Genomic DNA, 19788 nt, shown 5'->3' on the forward strand with positions numbered 1-19788 from the left:
ACTCAACCTTCAGCAATGGAGGAAGCTCGGGGTTTGACAAACTGGGTAGTTCTGGCTTCGGAAGCTCTTCAGGCACCTTGGGTAGTGGCATCTCCAAAAGATGTCTCGCACTCACCGCTATGACAAAACAATCAAAGCTCGTCAACATAAAAGCACTCAATCTGAGAGAAGATGCAAAGGTCGAAAAGTAAGTAGCCATTGAATTTCGAAATAATCAAAAGACAGTGACAAGAGAACGAGCTTGACGACTGATTTGGATGATCTCCATGGCTACCATGAAGAGGTTTTTATAGATATTAAGAGACGTAGGGAAGAGATGATGGGTAGGAAAATTGTATGAGATGTTGAATGAAGTTTACGAACGGAATTGGGATACAATATAACGACCCAAGCCCACCGCTAGCAGATATTGTTCTCATTTTGCTTTCCCTTTCGAGTTTCCCCTCAAGGCTTTAGAACGCATCTGCACGGGAAATATTTCCACACCCTTGGTGTTTCGTCCTCTCCTCCCCAACCAATGTGGGTTCTCACATACAAAATATATAAATTGACAGCCTCACACTATGTAGACAACATGAACGCCTCGGGTCGACACCCCTCATCTTGACATGTGGCATCATTCACTTGACAATGGAAATGTAGTAATGGGTGAGTATAAAAAATACTCAATTAGCAAACTACTTGTAGGCACTCATTGTTTCTTTACCTTAGAAGGTTCCCACGAGCTTCTCTCTAGGCTCTAAGAAATTTTGGGCTAGCCTCTAGTGTAATTGTAGGCAATCACAAGGCACGACACGGACAAAGACCACAGGGCACATGTCATTTATACTTCAAACAATTCATCCAAAGCTAACCGTAAAGTCGTTTACTTGATTAGCCTAAATCGGACTTATTATCTTATCCTTAGTGTTATTTTGAAACTACCTTGGGGCAAGTTAACTGTCTCCATTAAGGTCAAAAATAGCTCCAAAATGGTTAGATAGAATCATAAAGATCAAATCATGGATCGAGTCATGGGTCGGGTCACTGGATCAATGCATGTCTAGAAGTTGGGTCATTGGTGGATTATTGGGCTATAGGCATACTACTAAGCTAGACTACATAGATCGTTGGGCTGGAGTGGTCTAGGTCGTGGGTGTCGCTTGTGTGGGCTAGACAGTCGAAGATGACGTAGGTTCAATCGATCTGTCATTGTAACCTCACCATAAATATACGATGATGGAAGTTTAAGTTTCAATGTTGATTACAAATTGACGTCTTTGTCAATCATCGTTGTACCGTACTATCGCAACTAAAAGGATGGTGATTATGAGAAACCGTTATCATACATATATAAAATTGTCGTAAAAATCAATTTTGTTGTAAGATAAATTAAATTTTCTACTCCATGTTCGGTGAAATATCATTAATATTATCAAAGACAAAAGAAAAAAAAACACAAATCAATGTTTATTAATATAATATAGTGTGGAAGACAATTTCAAAGTATAGGAACACATACATGAATAGAGACGACAAACGTAAACAACTCAAACACTCACTACAAATGATAATTAAAAAGAGAAAAACAAATATAGTTTTCCGTCGTATATGAATGTATCTTTAGTTCAATTCTTGTAGCCCGAAGTTGAATATGGTATTCAAGGCTTAATGGTAGATGTGTGTGGTGGGTTGAACGAAGGAATAGGTATGTCCTTTGGAAGGGTAGGTAAAACGGGCTTTGGTAGTGGTGTAAATTCAGGCAACTTAGGGAGTTCAGGTTTAGGTAATTCTGGTACTACGGGAGCCTCAAGTTTAGGCAATTGAGGTAGTGTTGGGAGCTCAAGCTTTGACAATTCGGGCATTTTAGGCTTTTCCAAAGGAGGGAACTGAGGCAATTTGGGGACCTCAGGCTTAGACAATTCGGGCATTTTAGGCTTTTCCAAAGGAGGCAACTGAGGTAATTTTGGAAGCTCGGGCTTTGGCAATTCGGGAACTTTAGGCTTTTCCAAAGGAGACAATTGAGGTAATTTTGGGAGCTCGGGCTTTGGCAATTCGGGCACTTTAAGCTTTTCCAAAGGAGGCAACTGAGGTACTTTTGGGAGCTTAGGCTTTGGCAATTCAGGCACTTTAGGCTTTTCCAAAGGAGGCAACTCAACCTTCGGCAATGGAGGAAGCTCAGGCTTTGACAAACTGGGTACTTCTGGTTTCGGAAGCTCTTCAGGTACCTTGGGTACTGGTGTCTCCAAAAGATGTCTCGCACTCACCGTCATCACAAAACAATCGAAGCTCATCAACATAGAAACACTCAGTATGAGGGAAAATACGAACGTTGAGAAGCGAGTAGCCATTGAATTTTCAAAACAGTCAAAAAAAACAATAACCCCAGATGAATTATAGACTATCGAATCTCGAAACGATCTTGATTTGTCCCCATGGCTAACATGTATAGGTTTTTATAGCTAAAAGAGACGTGTTGGAGAAGAAATGATGGGTAGGAAAATTAGATTATTAGTTCAACTTTCCCACCCACTCATCAGCTTCTTTCTTATAAAAATAAAATTAAAATTAAAGGTTGGATATCTTTTATGTATACTTTATATTTTAAATTATAAAACATTATTTTATTTTATTTTTATTATTTTGTTTGCTAAGGTGTTATACCCGATTAATTAATTTAATTTCAAAAGTAATATTGAAAAGTTTGGATATAACGTCATAGACAGTTTTCGTCCATATATCGATGGTAAGAATTTTTCTTTTAACTTTTTTTTTATAAAAGTAAAACGTGTTAATACTACTTTTAATATTTCATGTGTAACGATCGTAATTTTCTAGTAACCTAAAGTTGCAACCGTCATCATAACGTATTTTCTTATGTGGAAATAAATGTTTAAAGTTCATCATAAAACACTACCATAGACTTACATGTTCAAAAGCATCTTTAAAAAAACACACTGAAATACTAAATAAAATAAATAAACGTTAAAAGTAAAAACACCCTATTCTAACTTAAAATCTAAGAAATTAAATACATGCATGTATCATGGTCTCGACTTGCGATGTCATTGTTAGCCATCCAGAGATGTCTTGTCTGTACTTGAAATAAAAGTAACACGTATGATGAGTATTTTAAGAAATACTTATTAAGTGACCCCACTACTGGGGTTAGATGTAAACACATACAATGGCTTCGACACTTTTTTGCATAATCCATATTGATCGTGGAAGCAGGTCGTTAATTAAATGATGTCTCTATGTAACGACCCGAAAAAAAAAGATAATAATAATAAGTAAATAATAATTATAAAAAAAAATAAAAAGTAAATTATCGACTCTCTCTCTCCACCTTCCCCAAATATCTCCCCAACCCCTACAACTGTAAAATGATCTGCAAAAAAAACAAGAAACGAAACAGAAACAAAAATGGCAGATTTTGGGAAGGGAAAAATGAGAGAAAGAAACATAGTAAAGATCACAGATTTTGGGAGAGAAGAATTGGAGATGACCTTCACTTCAGGCAGATCTAATAGGAATGGAAAGAGATAGAAAAGTCATCGGTAAGTTAGATCTCATTTTCTTTTATTTTTGCACGAGATAGAAAAGTTATCTTAGATCTCTCATTCAATTATTTAGATTTTTGGATATGGGATCGAAAATCAAAATTGGCTGTGTCAATTGCATCTAAATTGAATCATCATTTTGAGGAAAGAGAAGAAAATCATAATGGATGGATGCATAGCCATTTTTACTCAAGGAAAAATTTAAATAGATTGGAAAGGGTTAATGACAATAGTTTTAGGAAGGAAAAGAAAAAAATTCAAAATCATTTATCGAATTAATTAGAATCAGATTTCCACCTACATTACCTAGTTATTTAAATGTTAATTAGCAGTTAGAAATCATGTCAGATCTTTGAATGAGATCATAGATCGTCTCCTTTGTACCATTATTGAGAATTAGATCAACCATTCATTTACTAAACTGTTAGAATTAAATAGGGAAAAAAAGAATTAAACAGAGAAGAAAAGAATTAAACAAGAGGTTTGGAAAAGAATTAAACCGAGGGAGGTTTGAAAAGAATTAAACAGAGAGAGAGGTAAAGGAAAAAATATATATATATATATATATATATAATTAAGTACAGAAAAGAAGAAAAGAAAGAGGTAAAAGAAAGAAAATTATATATTTAACTAATTAAGTACAGGAGAAAAAAGAGAGAGGCAGTGGGGAGGTAAATGGAAGATTTGGTGAACAGAAACAATTTTACAGAATAAATACATCGAGTAAAAAAAAAAAAACCAAGATATATATATATATATATATATTCAATACTCATAAAGTCTTTAATGCTGGCATGAAGTTTAGCACATGAACCCTTGTAGGAGTTAGAGAATTAAACATGAAATTGATGTTATGGATTCTTATAGGTTGGCTTGGATACAAAGGGAAAAATCGAACTTTCATTAAGGATAAATTGGTCACACCCGTATAAGCTAACCAGGTAAGTGGCCTTACTATAGGATAGGCTAAATAATTGTATGAGTTATGATGATGTGTGGATTATGATGCTTGATGATATGTGCGGTATATACATATTTTGTTGAGTGACGCTTGATATGTTTGACGCACGTTGTGGCATTATGATGAGCATGATGATTGCATGATTTTTACCTTAATATGATGATGCTTTCCATATTGAGCATGCTAGATGATGATGAGTGTCATATTGCATCATGTCGTTAGATCGACGTAGGACACAACCCTAAGAGCATGAGAATGATATTAATATAAATATCCACGAGTATGCGTTACCTAGAGTAACAAAGAGATGAGACTAGAGGGTTGTGTCAGAAGAGACATTACGATGGATTTAGAGGGACCTCATGCATTTTGTATGTTCATAAGCATAGGGCTACTTCCCCTAGAGATGATGAGTGCGGACGCGCACCTTATGATGAGCGCGAAAGCGCACAGGTGCGAAAGCACACAGATGAGGGTGTTCATGAGGCGCATGACACTATGGGGTTCCGCTGACCTCCGGACGTCGCTACATATTAGCTTGACCAGAGGGTCCAGGGGGTGTGCGAGCGCCCTGGGGATTCACACTCGCACGTGTGAGTCGTGTGTAGGGAAGTACTACACATCCAATTTATCCGAGACTGGAGGCCACCCCTAAGATGATTAGAGATAGGTCCCTAAATCATATTGCATGTGTTTGCATTTGCATGGCCCCTATAGTGGGGCCACTTACTGAGTATTCTTTGAAATACTCAGGCCGTGTGCCACATCATTTTTCAGGTAAAGGCAAGGCGCACTTGTATGGAGGACGGCGACATCGCGAGCAGAGACTGTGGCACGTGCATAGGGTAGATTCATATTTAAATTTCTAGTCTTAAGTTAGAATAGGTTGTTTTGCATTTCATTGTTTTAAATTATTTTGTATTTGTTTTTGTTTTCTCTAAATGTTCAGTATTTCATATTTAAACACGTAAGACCATGGCTGTGTTTTCCAGAGAAGAAGTTGTTTTAAACGTTTTTTTTTAAATTTACGTTATCAATTATGTTCATGTAAGAGTTATTTCCGCATTATAGATGAGCATTATAGATGAGCATCAAACGTTAGTAGCGACTCAGAGTATGTGGAAATTTAGGGACGTTACACTCTACCTTGATAGCACTCCCGTCAACCCAAGCTTCATTTGACGAAGGACACTTTTTCGTGTTCAGAGAGCCACATTAGGCTTAGCCTGTCCCTTAGTTGGGTGCGGCTGAATTGGGCCAACGTCAATCCTTGGGCCGTGGCAGTTTGATGAGATCAAATATCATAAATATTAATAAAAATAAAACTTGCCACACACGCCACTTGTACATGCATCAGTCCTTGGGCCGTAGCAGTTTGATAAGAACTCGGATGGATGAAAGTTTGTTCCGCCACACACGTCACTCGTACATACATGTTCAATCGTCTACAACTCTATCGACTTGCCTCAACAAGTGGTCAGGTCTCTCATGTGCAATGTCGCATGTCAGCCATCATTTTGGTTTCCAACAAGACTGTCCATGCATCATTATGCCATCCCATGTCTTCGGACATCTCGGTCATCTTAGCTTGTTTGGACATGTATATCAGGACCAAGCCATGTGTCACTCATCTCAACGATACATCCCAAACGTTCATCCATCTGAGTTCTTATCGAGGCATGAACTCTCACATGTCTATATCATGTCATTTATGGACAATGTACGAGATAATGGGTGCATATACCAACCTCTGACACAATAATTATTAAGTTAGAGGTCACGAAAAATAGCAATAGGTAGTGTTGTTCTTGTCTCGTTGGGCGCTGGTGCTACTGGGTTGTCGGCAATGGGGACTCACGTCATATTTGAGTCTAATTTCACTTCGTACTTCTCTTTTAAAAAATATATCTCATTCATTTTAAATAGTTTGACCTTGTAGTACTGTATTTTAGCGATCTTTGTCTTTTGCAAAACTAAAATTTTAATTACCGTTTTAATTGAACTTATGATGTGCATGTACACGAATTTAAATATTTTAAATTTTATTTATTTTCTTTTTATTCCACGCCAATAAATAAGTATCCGTAGCTTGGAGTCCAAAAGGCAAGTCGTTACAATTATTATAAGAGTAAATACTTCTATTATTACTCGATCGAAGACTCGTTCTTATTCATTACTTAAGCTCAAACGAGTTGAGTAGTCTTAAATATTTACTAGGCACGAACTAACTTGCTCATCTCAATAATATTTATTATCTCAATTATGAGATTGATTTAATTAAATCATTTTTCTTTTTTTGAGTTTAATTTTAGGATCCATTCCATACATTTGTGAATTAATAGTTTTTTTATGTTTTAATTTAATTTCTCTCCTTTTTTTTTTAGTCAAAATTTATTTATTAATTTATAAATTTAGACACAAAATAAAAATTTAATAATTTATTTTACATTCAACTTTAAAAATCTACATTACATCTTTTTTTTTATTTAGAAATCTATTTAAAATACTTTTGTTATTAACGATTTTATTAAAAAAATATATATAGTTTCGATAAAAAAATTCAAAGTAATTGACGGTGTAAATAGGTTGGGAATTTACTTTTTTATCAATTCATAGGCTATGACCTGACTAACTTGAATATCGCTCACAACTCAATCCAAACTATATTTTTGTGTTGGGTTGAGTTACTCATTTTATTTTTTCTATAATTTTTTTTAAATCTTTTTATTTACGGCAATAATAATTAAAATATTATAAAATTTAAATATTAAACATTAATACGTCATCATATATTACTAATATATATTTTTAACCTTTTAAAATAAAATAAAATAAAAAAATTTAAAAATCCTCCACCTTTTTACCGTCGAGTAAATTTAGAAACGTGGTAAAAATCGGATGCACGTGGAGGGCTGACCACGTTACACGTGACGTAATCGTACCACGTGGTGAAATCAAGTTACATCATAAATTTCAAAATTTCTCCTCCTGTTGAAATTAATTTGACATCAGTTCTTAAAAAAAAAGAAAATTAAAATTTACCCGCTGGTTATTTCTCTCCGCGTACAAAAAAATAATTACTGCAGTGAAAAATTTAGAAATTGTCGTCTGTAAATATTTTTCTTTTTATCTGAAATCTCCGTTACGACATCTCTCAAAGACTGTGACGATAACGAACGGGGAAGAGAGAGACTAATTTTTTGGTGTTTAGGAAAAGACTATAATACCCTTTCAAACCTACCAAAAGCGGTTGGTATGGTTCAAGTTTTCGGGAGATTCCTGGGCTTTTCGGTAATTTCATGATCCAAAGGTCTGAGCTCTTTTGTCTTGATTACAGTGGAGAACAGAGGACCAGATCAGTGGAGAGAGAGGGGGGGGGGGCCGGAGCTCGAAGGGAGAGGGAGAGAAAGAGAGAGGTCGGGAAATGGAGAACAACGGCGGCGGGAACAGGGCGGAGGCTCTGCGGTGGTTGAGCATAGCGGAGAAGCTTCTAGCGGCGCGTGACTTCTATGGAACTAGGAGCTTTGCGATCCGGGCTAGAGAATCGGACCCGATTGTGTTGGAAGCGGCGGACAGAGTTATCGCCGTCGCTGATACGCTGTTAGCGGCGGAGGGACGGATCAACAATCAGTATGACTGGTATAGTATCTTGCAAATTTCGCAGCCGACTCAGAGCATTGAGCTAATCGCAACTCAGTATCGGCGACTGGCGCTTCTTCTTCACCCGGAGGCCAACAGAGTTGCTTTTGCGGATCACGCTTTCAGGCTTGTCTCTGATGCATGGTGTGTGCTTTCGAATCCCTTGAGAAAAGCCTTGTACGATAATGATTATCTTTTGTGTAGCCCCGGAACCACTGAGTCGAGTCAAAAACCTAAGTCCCCGCCGCACCAGCCTCAATTTCCCCAGCCTGTTAGAACTAGTCCAAGGAAGGAGACTAGGATTACGGTAGAGGAGTCTCAGCAGCAGGAACAACCGCCGCCAACTCCACCGCCGGAACGTTCAGAGCCGTCACCTTCACCGCCACCGGCGCAGCCGCAACCACAACCTCCTCAGTCGTCTCCCCACCGGTCACAACATCAAGAGGATCCGCAGCAGCAGCAGCAGCAATTTGTAAAAGAAAACCCCAAATCCACGAACGTTAAAGTATCTGTAGCTGAAGAGAGGCCAAATGTCAGTGATCTTCCCGAGTCAACTCAGGAGACCACTCAGCAGCACATTGACTCCAATCGTCCTTCACGGGTGGCTGAATCTACTCTGCCGACTGAGTCAAGCATTCCGAGTTTCTGGACTGCTTGTCCTTACTGTTATAATCTCTATGAGTACCCTAAGGGTTACGAGGATTGTGTTCTTAGGTGCCAGAATTGTGCCAAGGCATTTCAAGCAGCGGTCATTCCGTCACCACCGGTGGCTGACAATGCTTCTACCTTTTGTTGCTGGGGGTTTTTCCCACTTGGGGTTTCTCCGAATGCTAGAGGGACAACGGGGTCTGCTGCCTGGTCGCCCTTTTCGGCTATATTCACCTGTCCTTTGCCTGGCCAAGGGGGAACAAAATCGGGGAAATCTAGAAATGTTAAACCCGCCAAGAAATCTACACCAAGATTCTTTTGTGATGAGGATGATATTTATGTTGAGGTTTCGGAACCGAGTGACAGTTCTGATGAAGAATGGGGGAGAGTGAGTAATAAGAAGAAGAGGTCTAAGAGGGGTTTAGCTAGTAGAAATGATAAGAGATCACATTCTGAAAGCTTACAGAAAGGGAACCAAGGGAATGTGGGGAATGGAAATGCTGATGAAGTTGAGAACATGAATGGGTTGATGCGGTTTGGTTTGTCAAACTCCATAAAGGTTGAACCTAGTAAGAAGGCTGTGGCAACCGCAGGGGTCACCGGGAAGAAGCATAAAGGGAAAGGGCCAAAGGAGCTAGGAAAGTTGGATTTGAATGTTGAATTCAGCAACGAGGTGGAGGAGCCCGCCACGGGTGTAAGTGAAGGACATGGGGTGGATAATATTGAAGGAATTGGGTTCTTTGAGGGCCTTGATGAATTTTTGAATAGTCTGCCAATACTTAATGCTGTGGCCGATGATAAGGTCAAAGCTAGTTAGTAAGGCTCTTGGGTGTTATTCTTACAGTAAGACTCTCCCTTTCTGGATGTTGTATTTTGATATTGTAGTATAAAAATAATTTTAAGCTGCAATGCGTTTTGCCCAGTCGTTCCTGATAACTCAGTCTAACGTGTTTTCTTTCTCGATCAAGATTTTACGGTACCTGGGAGAAGTGAAACTTAACAAATTTAAACTGTGAAATTGTGCAGATTTTACATTGTTGTGTTCCTTGCACAATTTTTTCTCTGCTGACACAATTATATCTATTGGATATAGAGTTTTCATTGTCTCTGAAGTTACATATTGTTACTTTCTGGATACTTCAACGAGGAATTGATACACCCTCTGCATATCAGATATTCATTCAGGACACTATTTTCTCTATATTCTTATGATATTCTCTAGTATGATAATGGATTGGATTTGCTATGAGATGCATTTAGCAAATAATGCGTGTTGATATCATTAATGGTGCAACTTCCCAGCATTTTAGTTTATAAGTTTCTTCATTTTTTAGTCTTTCACGTCCTCTTTTCTAGCTGTTATGGTAATTTGTTTCTCGTATATTTAATACTTCTTAGCATGTTAGTAGTTCATAAAATTTGGCATTTCTTGCGTTTTATTATTCTGGTATACTTGTGAGTAAATTTTCAGTTGTACTGTTATCATTGTAAATAAGTGAAATCTATGATAATTATGTTCTATGGCCATGATGCAACTACGAGTTTGGGGGAGGGGGGGTTCTACTGAAGTTTCCTGGTCTACTGTAGGTCAATTATGAGGTATTTCTGTGTTTGTTTCGATTTCTTTGGATGTCACTCATGTTGTATCTTTCCACTTTTCTAGGAATATATAGATCTTTTTCTCATCCTGGAAAAAGGAAACAGAAACAATAAAATAAGTTTTGTGTTCTATTGAAATCCTTCAGGCTATGGTCTGTTCAGCTGCAACTCCTTTGTTTGAAAATGCTTATCTTTTCTCTTGATTTAAGGTTTGAACGGTGAAGAGCATGCATATCGCAATTCTCTTGGGTAAGTTTCTAATATCACATCTTTATGTTTCGTCCCTTCCTTGGGCGTGTTTACATCTTGGAAGTAGGTTTTAACATATTCCGTTAGTCCTTCCTCGAATGACAAATGGGAGATTCATAAGTAAAGGCTGTGGAGGTGGGAGATGGATTAGGTGAGGTTCGATCGGTTTCTATTCGATCCTTTATTCTCAATGAGTATTGCAGTATAATGTTTTTTGTTTTTACTCTTGGAAAACTGAGAAGTTTATGTTGTGATCAATCTCTATTGCATTATATGAATGGACTCCTATTATTCTTTTATTTCTGTGTACTCCCTGATAGTATAAGTTTCTCCTCCATTGCCATGTATATTAGTGGTGACCTCCTATTCTCTTTTTATTTCTTTGTAGTTCTTGATAGTCCTAGTTGCTTCTCCATTGGGACAAAGGAGAAAAAAAAAAAGAAGAAAATTTCTATGTCAGTTCATCTAATCATGTAGCCATGAATTCTATTGGTTGATCTGAAAGTGCAAAGGTATTCCTCTTGGCCCCTTCTGTTCTGCTTTTTGGTTGCATTAGAATACTTATCATGGCAGTCCACCCCAAAAGGCATATATTGTTTCATTAGATGAAGAAATAACCATCTCTTTAGTCCTACATCCAAACAATGCTATACTATTGCCATGACACAAATTATGAGCATAAACTTCAACTTCCACATGTTTATTGTCCCATGGTCTCAATCCTTGCACACTGGCATGCCCATGTACGTTCTTTATCCACTCAACTCCGAGCATCAATGATCATCTTTGCACTGGCCAATTTGGATGTCGATTTTGCTCTTCTAGTCTAGGAATTTTGAGCTGGATCGAATCTTTCCTGGCCAGGTTTCCTCCCCTTTTGATAGCAAAAATCATGTAATCCCCCAAGCTTAGCATTGAACTCCGGTCACTCTTTCGATGCCATGTCATGCCATTGTTGTGGCATGAGAGCGGCTTTTGCTAAAACTTGAGCAGTAATACAGTAATACAGGTGATGTGGAGTGGTGCTCATGACTTCTCAAATGTTTCTTATGAAATCGGTTGATTAAGATTAAGATGTTGATTTGTTTTCTCGTTGCTTGCCATTCCTTGAGATGATTGCTTGTTAGTGAAAGTAGACATATTCTTGATTAATATTTTCAGAAGTTGGTGCTTCAACATATTTGGTATCTTCTGTTCTTTAAAGTTTCTCATGATTTGCAAAAGTCATTTTTATAGTGACCATCAATTCAAATGCATCATCTGGCATGCACGTGCATTCTTTTCTAGACATTCTTGTGCCTTTTCAAACTCATTGTCTAATATGTTGCTGTGTATTCTTCTGAAGGGAATTTAGCATTTACATTAGATGATTGCTTGTTTTTACCGAGTAGAACATTCTCAGTCAATGTTTAGTATTAAACATTCTTCAGCTAGGCGTAGTTCTTTTTAGTTTCTCATGATTGGCTAAAGAATCCCTTGTTCCGTGAGCAATTACAATGATGTTTCATGCTTTTCTTACAGTGCAGATTCTGAATGAAAGACATGAGATGATTATGACTGATGCGCCCATCCGTAAACCCACACGACGTTCTATAGGCAGTATAAACATATTATGCAGGTATCTGTTCTCTATTTATGTTATGCTATTGAAATATCGAACTGTTTTAGAATTTTTCGATTTCTTTCTGGCTTAGAAGTTCTTTGCTTTGGATAAGTATACTTCGTTTTCGTGTCGCCTGTTTAATTCTATGGCATTTCTTTCTGAAATCACTCAATACAGGCGAGGGGAAGAACATTGTAAGAAATGAATGGTGCTCATATTCTAATACAGGTATTGAAACTCGGTGATGGTTAGTTTCTGTTCACTCATTGCTTAAAGCTATAGAAGGCTGTCAGGCTATTGTTCTTTCTTAGGTACTATTTCATTGAAGATGAACACGACTCTCTCCTATGGTATGATATTGTCCACTTTGAGCATAAACTCTCGTGGCTTTATTTTGAGCTTCCCCAAGAGGCCTCATACGAATAGAGATAGTATTTCCTGATTATAAATCCATATTATCCTTTCCTAAATTAGTCGATGTGGAGTTTCATCCAACATTTCATTGAAAGTTAGCAGATGTCTCTGCCCCCTACATATTGTACTCTCTGAGTTTTTCTTTTCGGACTTTCCTCGGAGTTTTTAAAACACGTGTTAGAGGAGGTTTTCACATACTTTTTTCTTTAATTTTATAATATCTTTTCTTTTTCTTATTCGAGGAATGCTGATCAGCGTCTAGAAACATGTTTGAGTCTTTATTTAGAACTTTTTTCAAAAGAAAATATTCCTTTCTGGAAAAACGTCTCCACCTAGTTTTAAGAAGTACTTGGATAAACAATAATTTCCCTTCTTTTTTTTTTAATAATAAATTTGAGTCTAAATATAATATTATTAGTGTAAATTAAGCATTTTAGGAGTGGTTTAGAAAATAATTGAACAGATGCAATTCTCAAGGTTATCTTCATCTTCAAATGAAGCATCCTAGTAAGAGAAATGGTTCCTTTGGTGGCTTTTATTATTGGATTTATATTATTTAGTTCTTTCTAATTTTATTTTATATATATATATATGGACATATACTCATTCATGTTTTGGAGCTTAGTTTTACTTAAAAGCAAGCTATGCTCTAATTAAATTTGGATCTATTTGATTATATTTACAAGTCTAGTTATGTGAAATTTACCAGGAAAAGAAATCAAAATTTGTTGAGTTGTATTAAATTCCATCGCATTTGTTGCAATTTTTATTCTTTTTAATTGAATTTTCTGTTTGAAAATTTGTTAGAAAGAGGCATATTATTATCTTTCCCCCAAACGTAACAAATTGATAGAGTTTCATGAAGTGTTGATCAAATAGTTAATGAGTTTGCACATATATGTATAATTGCATTTTGTGAGTATATTTTTTATTGGAAAGCCTATGTTTTATCCATTCCTAGGATTTGATTCACGAGACAAAACTTATTTCTATTCATTCGTATCTATGTTTCGTACGCTCGTTATGTCATTAATAAATGGAGGTTTGATTTGCATTAGAAATTTCGTGCAATTATGCATGCATTGGGATATTTACCTGTTATGATTAGTGTAGATGTGTAACTTACAATATCTATATTTATCATAATATTATGCTGACCCTCTCTCTTTGTGATGGCTGTCAGTGTGTGACTCGTATACTCATCTGTTATGATTAGGGTTACGTATACGGACCCTAATCAGTGTGCGTATGTGTGACTCGTATGTAAGGAAAACTATGTCATAATGTTTTTACAAAAAGAATAAAGATTGCATTTCTCAACAAGGATAGGATACTTACCGATTATTTCTTAAAATACTCAAGTCACGCTCCTTATTTTTCAGGTATAAAAGTAAGATATCGTATATGAATGTTGACGTTACAATGAAAGTCATTGCAATTAAGTTAGATAAGGGTAGTTCACATTATTTATTTATGATATATCATTTAAATGATTTTCATAACCATTTTCATACACGTCAGGTCTGAAGAAGAGACGACTTTGTTTGTAATAAGAAAATAGGGTCATTTTATATGTGATACATAACCAATCAACTCCAAAGTACAACTCCAAAGTACTTAGAGTGCTCGATATCTATTTTCAAAATCAGTAGTAAATTAGTCTTAAAGATAGCTCATCTGCGTTGGGTATCAAATATGGTTTTAATTTCCAAAACAACTATATCATTTTAACATATCAACAAATTTCATGCTTCACCTGTAATCTATGATATGGACGGTATGCGAAATATTCGGTTTAAGTTCGAGAGTTTAAATAATTACCGTTCTTGCATCATTGCAATCGTTCAAATTCGTTGGCGAGAAATTTCAACCTTTAATCTATTGATACTTGAAAGTTTGTTTTTTTAGTACAATAAAATTTTACATGAAGTCCAATTTTTGCTTAGTTCGGTGTGTAATAGATTTATTCGATTTTCAACATTTATTAAAATTAACAAATCTATTATCTATAAAAAAAAAATTTTGGTTTAAAAAATGTTAATTAAATTAATTATTATAAAGCTAAGGGACCTATTTGTAATTTTTTTTAGGGAGATTTACTTGCGTATCGTGGTGTACACGCGCTTTGCTATGCGTGAAAGTAGCGCTTGCTTTGTTGTCCGTTACTCTCGTTAGTTCCCGCTTAAGACTTGTTCCAGATCGCGCACTTGAAAAACCCGACCCTTTCCCATTTCACCATTCTCCGTTTTCCATCTCGCTCTGAAACTCTCGCTTTCACCGATTTTCTTCTTCAGCCATGGATGAAGAATACGACGTTATCGTTCTTGGAACCGGCCTCAAAGAATGCATTCTCAGTGGCCTTCTCTCTGTCGAAGGCCTCAAGGTATTCTCTTCTCTGTAACCTTTTTTCTTTTTTCTTTTTCTGTATCGTAATCTGTTTCGAATAGAAAAATTTTATCGAATTTATGTTTATATAATAGCTTTTTGTGTGAAATGTAAATCCATGGTTTAGGAAGGTCCAGATTGTTGAGATTGTTTGAGGTCGTTCCTCTGTTTTGAATTTTGATAGATCCGTGGAATGTATCTGTTTATGAATTTGGCGTCTGGAAATATGTTGATGATAAATGGAATTTGTAATGGAATACTTGCACCGTTGGTTTGGGAGAGTGATTGAGCTTCCTAGGCTTCAGATGAGGTGTATCGATTGATGAAGAGTGGAAATTCTAGCTAGTTTTTTTTTTTTTTTTTTTTAATGTTTAATGTAAAATAAATGTTTAACCATGGATGATTTTTTTCCACTTTTCGCCAATGGTTTGAAGAATTTTGTGCACCATTGTTTTTAGTGTAATTATTTTTTGTGAATCATTGCTGAGTTTTGGTGTTTTGGCTGATAATTGAAATGCTCTGAAGCTACATGAGCAACTTTATGTTTATGGCCTCGAATATCGATGCTTGTTGATCTTAAATCTTAATTTTTGTATGTTAAAAAGTTTAACAGTATTCTATCCATGCCTGAACTGTTTTTCCTTTTGAGCTGCTGATTTTTATTCGGAGTATAGCTTAGAACTATTTGGGAGAATTGTGGAAATTAACTTTCAGCTTTGAGGTTTTCTTTTTTCTAAGACAATTGAAATGATTTTTTCTTCTAAAATCCTCACATCTTTAAGAATGGTTTCAAGTGTATATAATCTTTCATTTTTACCATTGCTCTTGATCAAAATTATAAAAACCACCGAAATAAGACATTGTTTCTAAGAACAACTACCAAATAATCCTTAAATATATTACAACTATACATTTGGGACATACCCTATTCTAAGAATCTGTTATTTGCCTTGTCTGGTCTTGAAAATGGAAATCTTTATTCTTTCCACCCTTGGTTTTGGGATTGAACCATTTATCTTCTGGAACAGGTACTACATATGGATAGAAATGACTATTATGGAGGAGCATCAACCTCTCTTAATCTCATACAGGTTTCTTACAATCAAATTCATTATTTAAGTTCACTTAATTAAAATTCCTGTTCCCTTTGCCAAATTTTCTGTTCTTATCAAATATCTCTTCCCCCTACAGCTTTGGAAGCGCTTCAGGGGGGATGATAAGCCTAATGAAAAGTTGGGCTTGAGCAAAGAGTACAATGTTGATATGATACCCAAGGTAAATACATATTTCTCCATTGTCATACTATGTTCTTTGAACCTGGTAATCAAGGTTCCAGTTGATAACTACTATAAGTTGTTTCTAAAATTTGGCTTCTTTCTTAAATATGTTTTCAGAAAGTACATTGCGAATTAAAATAAACTCTTCATAAACAAACTTAATTTCTAAAAACAGAAAGCTAGTAACAAATTGTAAGTGTTAGGGTCGATCTGAAAGCTTCTGTCCACTTTTTTCCTCCGTAGTTCATGATGGCCAATGGTGGTTTGGTACGAGTGCTCATCCACACAAATGTTACCAAATACTTGCACTTCAAGGCTGTTGATGGTAGTTTTGTGTACAACAAGGGAAAGGTACACTGAATGCTTATAGAAAGTTCCCCTCATCCTTTTTATACAATAATAACAATGAAGAAAGGCTGTTAGGATCAACTAACTTGTAAGTATATTGCTGCGGGTTTTTTAAGATTTACAAAGTTCCAGCTACTGATGTTGAAGCTCTGAAATCTCCACTGATGGGACTTTTTGAGAAACGTCGAGCTCGAAAGTTTTTTATTTATGTCCAAGATTATGATGAAAGTGATCCAAAATCTCATGAAGGTTTGGATTTAAGCAAAGTTACAGCTAAACAACTCATCACGTGAGCATCACTTGTCCCCTTTTCCATCTTTTGTTATACTAGTTTACGCCAGTTTTATTTCGATTGGAAGAAAGTCTTCCTTTTCATTCTCCTCATTTGCCATTTCAGGAAGTACGGACTAGAAGATGATACAATTGACTTTATTGGGCATGCTTTGGCACTACATTTCGACGATAGTTATTTGGATGAGCCAGCCTTGGATTTTGTGAAGAGAATGAAGGTAAAACTGCGTTGTGCTTGTTTTACTTTTTACTCTTCTACTTTCCTCTGTGCATATGTTCCGAAATTAAAAAGGAACATTGAAAATTTTGCACTGAATTATATCACTCTGGTTAGCTGCTTGCTTTCAAAGGTATTGACAGTGGTTGCACATAGCTTTACGCAGAATCTTTGGCACGTTTCCAAGGAGGATCTCCCTACATCTATCCACTCTATGGGCTTGGAGAGTTGCCTCAGGTATGCTTAGAACTTTAAATCTTTAATACTTTACAAGGAAAATTTTTCTGTCTTAATTGTTTCAAAATTTTTGGCAGGCATTTGCTCGTTTAAGTGCCGTTTATGGTGGAACTTACATGCTCAACAAGCCAGAATGTAAGGTAAACTAACAGTGTACTTTGCTAACCTAAGGAGCGTGGATACTTACGGGTATGACACGACATGGACATAGTGACACATCATTTTAACAAAATCAAGGATGCGGACACGACAAGGACACATTTAGTAAAATTTATGTCAAGTGTTCAATATGTGTCTAACAAGTCGTGTCAAAATGTCCTACACACATTATGCTAGTAAAATTTAACAATGGTCTTGTAGCCTAAGTCTGTAAATATTTATTTTGAAGCAAGGAACAGCGATATTTGACTCTGTTGGAAAATGAATTAGAATATATTAAAGTTTATAATGAACCTAACCGTTTAAGCTTTTGAAGTTTAACACCATAGTGTTAGGTAATCTATTAACTGCAATAGCGTTATTTTCTTTGATGTGACAATTCACTTTGATGTTGTTCACAAAAATGTTTATCTATACTTCTTTCTTTTCTTTTCTGAAACGTCTATATTACTTTCTTGATCGTACTCTTTTAGTACTTTGATACTAGTGAATAAATTAGTGCCTTCTGAACATCCACCATTTAATTCTGTTGATACTATTCGGTTTTCTGGATAACAGGTAGAGTTTGATGGCGATGGGAAAGCTTACGGTGTGACTTCCGAGGGAGAAACTGCTCGGTGCAAGAAAGTAGTTTGTGACCCATCGTATCTGCCAAATAAGGTACTCTCAACATCTAAAAAGTATTAACAAATGGTTTATTGTGCTGAACATATACATATATGTGTGTGTGTATATATATATATAGATATACACACATATATGTGCATACTATAGAATTGCTAGTGTTTTATCTACTGATCCTGCTTGATTGATACATCAGGTTCAAAAGATTGGGAGAGTAGCTCGTGCAGTTTGTATAATGAGTCACCCAATCCCAAACACCAATGATTCTCATTCAGCTCAGGTTATCCTGCCACAAAAGCAACTTGGCCGTAAATCAGATATGTAAGTTTAATACCAAAACATTACAAATAAGCTTTTTGCTTTATATGACATGAATCAATCCGGTCTCTGTTAAACTCTTCTTCAGACAGTCTCATATAGTAATTAGCTGGTTTTCTTTTCTTTTGTTTGCAGGTACCTCTTCTGTTGCTCATATGCACACAACGTTGCTCCAAAAGGAAAATTCATTGCTTTTGTTTCCACAGAAGCAGAGACTGATAATCCTGAGGTGGAATTGAAGCCTGGAATTGACCTCCTTGGACCTGTTGATGAGATATTCTATGAAACTTATGACAGATTTATTCCCACAAATACCAATGAAATAGACAATTGCTTCGTATCTACGGTAACTTCATACATGAACTTGCATTCTCATTAAACAAATTGTTGGCATGATGAAAAGCATAGATACCGACCCAAAGCCAATCATATGTGATACCAAAACTTTACAAAAACTTCATCATCTCTGTTTAACAGATCAAGCTTTGAACTTTACTATTTACTATTGTTATATTCTCTTCTTGACATGTATTTAGGATTCTCTTCTTGACATGTATTTAGGATTCTCTTCTTGACATGTATTTAGGATTCTCTTCTTGACATGTATTTAGGATTCTCTTCTTTGTGTGATCCCATGTCGGTTGGGGAGGAGAACGAAACATTCTTTATAAGGGTGTGGAAACCTCTCTCTAGCAATGCCTTTTAAAAACTTTAAGGGGAAGCCTGAAAGGAAAAACCCAACGAAGATAATATCTGCTCGCAGTGGACTTAGGCTGTTACATTTTAACGTTGGTTTTAATGCAGAGTTACGATGGAAGCACCCATTTTGAGTCCACAGTAACAGATGTGCTTGCAATGTACAGCAAGATCACTGGAAAGGTAACAAAGATCAGTAATTATCACACAGATCATTTTGAAATAGTTCCGAAGTCTTTTCTTTTGCAAAATTTTACTAGATTTGATTATAGGACATGAAAATAGACAGTTAAGAGCAAATAGTTTTAAAAACCGATCTGTTGATCTGTTATTTGCTTAGAGATTTGATATATGAAATCTTCTGGTAACTTTCTCCTAAATTGTGTCATGTATGATTTGTTGTCAGGCTCTTGATCTTTCTGTGGATCTCAGTGCTGCAAGTGCTGCTGCTGAAGAATGAGATAAAAATTATGCCAATTCTTAAGAGAAAAAGGCAACATTTTTGTTTGTTTGTTTAATTCTTTTTTGTTTTTTTGTTTTTTTTTTCTCTTTTTTACAATCACTTCTGCTAATGGACTTCC

General features: G+C 36.1%; 3 protein-coding genes across 5 annotated transcripts in view; 2 read left to right on the forward strand and 1 right to left on the reverse strand.

Annotated features, from left to right (window-relative positions):
* LOC111434584 (protein PELPK1-like) overlaps nucleotides 1-2411 on the reverse strand; it is a 41642-nt gene extending 39231 nt beyond the window's left edge. The window contains exon 1 of one of the 3 annotated variants that reach the window (XM_023072034.1): nucleotides 1727-2411. In XM_023072034.1, coding sequence (XP_022927802.1) covers nucleotides 1727-2330 — 604 coding nt within the window. In that variant the 5' untranslated portion in view covers nucleotides 2331-2411. Of the gene's footprint in view, nucleotides 1-1429 lie in introns of those variants that run through there. The other 2 variants (XM_023072033.1, XM_023072032.1) reach the window with 2 other exon arrangements.
* A 5441-nt stretch (nucleotides 2412-7852) lies between these two features.
* Nucleotides 7853-9712, forward strand: LOC111434591. Its single transcript, XM_023072043.1, has one exon. The coding sequence runs from the start codon at nucleotides 7928-7930 to the stop codon at nucleotides 9605-9607; it is 1680 nt and encodes a 559-aa protein (XP_022927811.1). The 5' UTR covers nucleotides 7853-7927; the 3' UTR covers nucleotides 9608-9712.
* Nucleotides 9713-14883: 5171 nt separating this feature from the next.
* Nucleotides 14884-19679, forward strand: LOC111434623 (guanosine nucleotide diphosphate dissociation inhibitor At5g09550). Its single transcript, XM_023072086.1, has 13 exons — nucleotides 14884-15038; nucleotides 16069-16131; nucleotides 16232-16315; nucleotides 16561-16668; nucleotides 16782-16954; nucleotides 17063-17174; nucleotides 17330-17410; nucleotides 17488-17550; nucleotides 18128-18229; nucleotides 18390-18514; nucleotides 18647-18857; nucleotides 19316-19390; nucleotides 19614-19679. The coding sequence occupies exons 1-13, from the start codon at nucleotides 14952-14954 to the stop codon at nucleotides 19665-19667; spliced, it is 1338 nt and encodes a 445-aa protein (XP_022927854.1). The 5' UTR covers nucleotides 14884-14951; the 3' UTR covers nucleotides 19668-19679.
* Nucleotides 19680-19788: the final 109 nt, after the last annotated feature.

Source organism: Cucurbita moschata, unplaced genomic scaffold (genome assembly GCF_002738365.1).
Source record: "Cucurbita moschata cultivar Rifu unplaced genomic scaffold, Cmos_1.0 Cmo_Scf00045, whole genome shotgun sequence".
NCBI lineage: Eukaryota > Viridiplantae > Streptophyta > Magnoliopsida > Cucurbitales > Cucurbitaceae > Cucurbita > Cucurbita moschata.

What these genes read in the sequence shown, in the direction of transcription:
- LOC111434591 (XM_023072043.1), top strand. Translation starts at nt 7,928, where the DNA reads ATGGAGAACAACGGCGGCGGGAACAGGGCGGAGGCTCTGCGGTGGTTG.
- LOC111434623 (XM_023072086.1), top strand. Translation starts at nt 14,952, where the DNA reads ATGGATGAAGAATACGACGTTATCGTTCTTGGAACCGGCCTCAAAGAA. An exon ending in CCTCTCTTAATCTCATACAG is followed by an intron (nt 16,132 to 16,231) that starts GTTTCTTACAAT and finishes TTCCCCCTACAG; the next exon opens with CTTTGGAAGCGCTTCAGGGG. An exon ending in ACAGCTAAACAACTCATCAC is followed by an intron (nt 16,955 to 17,062) that starts GTGAGCATCACT and finishes TTGCCATTTCAG; the next exon opens with GAAGTACGGACTAGAAGATG.